The sequence below is a fragment of the Telopea speciosissima genome, chromosome 4 (genome assembly GCF_018873765.1).
Source record: "Telopea speciosissima isolate NSW1024214 ecotype Mountain lineage chromosome 4, Tspe_v1, whole genome shotgun sequence".
Lineage (NCBI taxonomy): Eukaryota > Viridiplantae > Streptophyta > Magnoliopsida > Proteales > Proteaceae > Telopea > Telopea speciosissima.
In genome coordinates, this window is record NC_057919.1 from 61,750,135 (window position 1) to 61,751,905 (window position 1,771).

General features: G+C 43.1%; 1 protein-coding gene across 1 annotated transcript; it reads right to left on the bottom strand.

Moving 5' to 3' along the window:
* Positions 1–374: 374 nt before the first annotated feature.
* Positions 375–1,535, bottom strand: LOC122659508 (uncharacterized mitochondrial protein AtMg00810-like). The gene has a single exon (XM_043854611.1). The coding sequence runs from the start codon at positions 1,533–1,535 to the stop codon at positions 375–377; it is 1,161 nt and encodes a 386-aa protein (XP_043710546.1).
* Positions 1,536–1,771: the final 236 nt, after the last annotated feature.

The window sequence follows — 1,771 nt, forward strand, 5'->3', positions numbered from 1 at the left end:
CAGCCTCAGTCGATACTGATCCACTCCGGGCGAATCAACCAATCCGATTTCAAGATTACAAACCATCATAGTTCAAACACTCGCCAAATTTCGGATATTTTGGCTAGCCGAGATGAGATTATTACATTTGATATGCAAAGTGAATCTGTATCATCATTATTAATGAGATAAACAGTATATATATACAAGGATTAATAGAGCAATCTGCTCAAGATAAAAGGAAATAAATAAACAGAAAATATAAAACTACCTAAACAGTATTAAATTAATATGTACAGCCTAGAATCAAGCAACGGCTATAATCCAAGGATTAAGCCCAAGAATAATGCAACGGTTATCTTCATCTATGCCAAGATGTACGCTAACACTCCCCCTCAAGGTGGAGCATGAAGGTCTCGAATGCCCATCTTGGACTTGAGATGTTGAAATTGTACCCTACCCAGAGACTTGGTAAAAATATCGGCGACTTGTTCTGCAGAGGGAATCTTGGTAGGGTGAAGCAAACCCAGCTGAATTTTCTCACGAACCACATGACAATCTATTTCAATATGTTTTGTGTGTTCATGATATACTGGATTGGCGGCAATGTGAAGGGCCGCTTGATTGTCACAATAGAGAGGGATACGCGCCGGGGGGGATAATCCTAAATCCTGAAAAAGATACGATAGCCAAGTGAGTTCACATATAGCAACGGCCATGGCACGGTATTCTGCTTCAGCCAAGGAACGAGACACGGTGGTCTGTTTCTTTATTTTCCAAGATATCGGAACAATGCCAAGGAGAATACAATATCCTGTGGTAGACCGACGAGTCATAGGGCACCTCGCCCAGTCAGAGTCACAAAAGGCTGTCAACTGTAAAGTAGTAGTGGCAGGAATAAGAATACCCTGACCCGGAGTTCCTTTGAGATAACGAAGCAATCGATGTGCCGCATCTAAGTGTAGTTGGCAAGGCTGGTGCATGAACTGACTCAAGATATGAACGGTGTGCACAATGTCAGGTCTTCTAACAGTAAGATAGATCAAGCGCCCGACTAAGCGCCTGTAAGAGGATGGCTCTGAGAGAACCTCGCCTGTAGAATCAGATAATTTCAGATTTTGTTCCATTGGAAAATCTGCCGGCCTAGCCCCTGTAAGGCCACAATCATTAAGAATATCAAGTGTGTATTTTCGTTGGCAGAGATAGAGGTCCGTGTTGGAACGAGCGACTTCGATGCCAAGGAAATATTTTAAAATGCCAATGTCTTTAGTATGAAACTGGTGGCAGATTCGGGTTTTCACATCTTGTAATAAAGTAGCATCTGAACCGGTGATGATGATGTCATCCACATAAACGAGGATGAAGATGGAGGCGGAGTCTTGATGGAGCATAAAAAGAGAATGGTCAGCCTGTGATTGAGCAAAGCCAAAACTTAGTAAAGCAGTGGATAATTTGGAGAACCAATTACGCGACGCTTGTTTAAGGCCGTAGAGAGAGCGTTGTAATTTACAAACAATATTCTCCCCCTTGCAACGATAACCAGGTGGGGGAGTCATGTAAACATCCTCCAAAAGATCCCCATGTAGAAAGGCATTATGGACATCCAATTGATGAAGTGGCCAAGCATTAGCAGTTGCAACAGCGAAAAGAACTCAGACAGTGACTAGTTTAGCAATAGGGGCAAAGGTGTCGTGATAGTCAACACCCTCAATTTGGGTGTAGGCCTTAGCAACAAGGCGGGCTTTGCATCTGTCAACCGAACCATCAGCCCGCCGTTTGATTTTAAAAACCC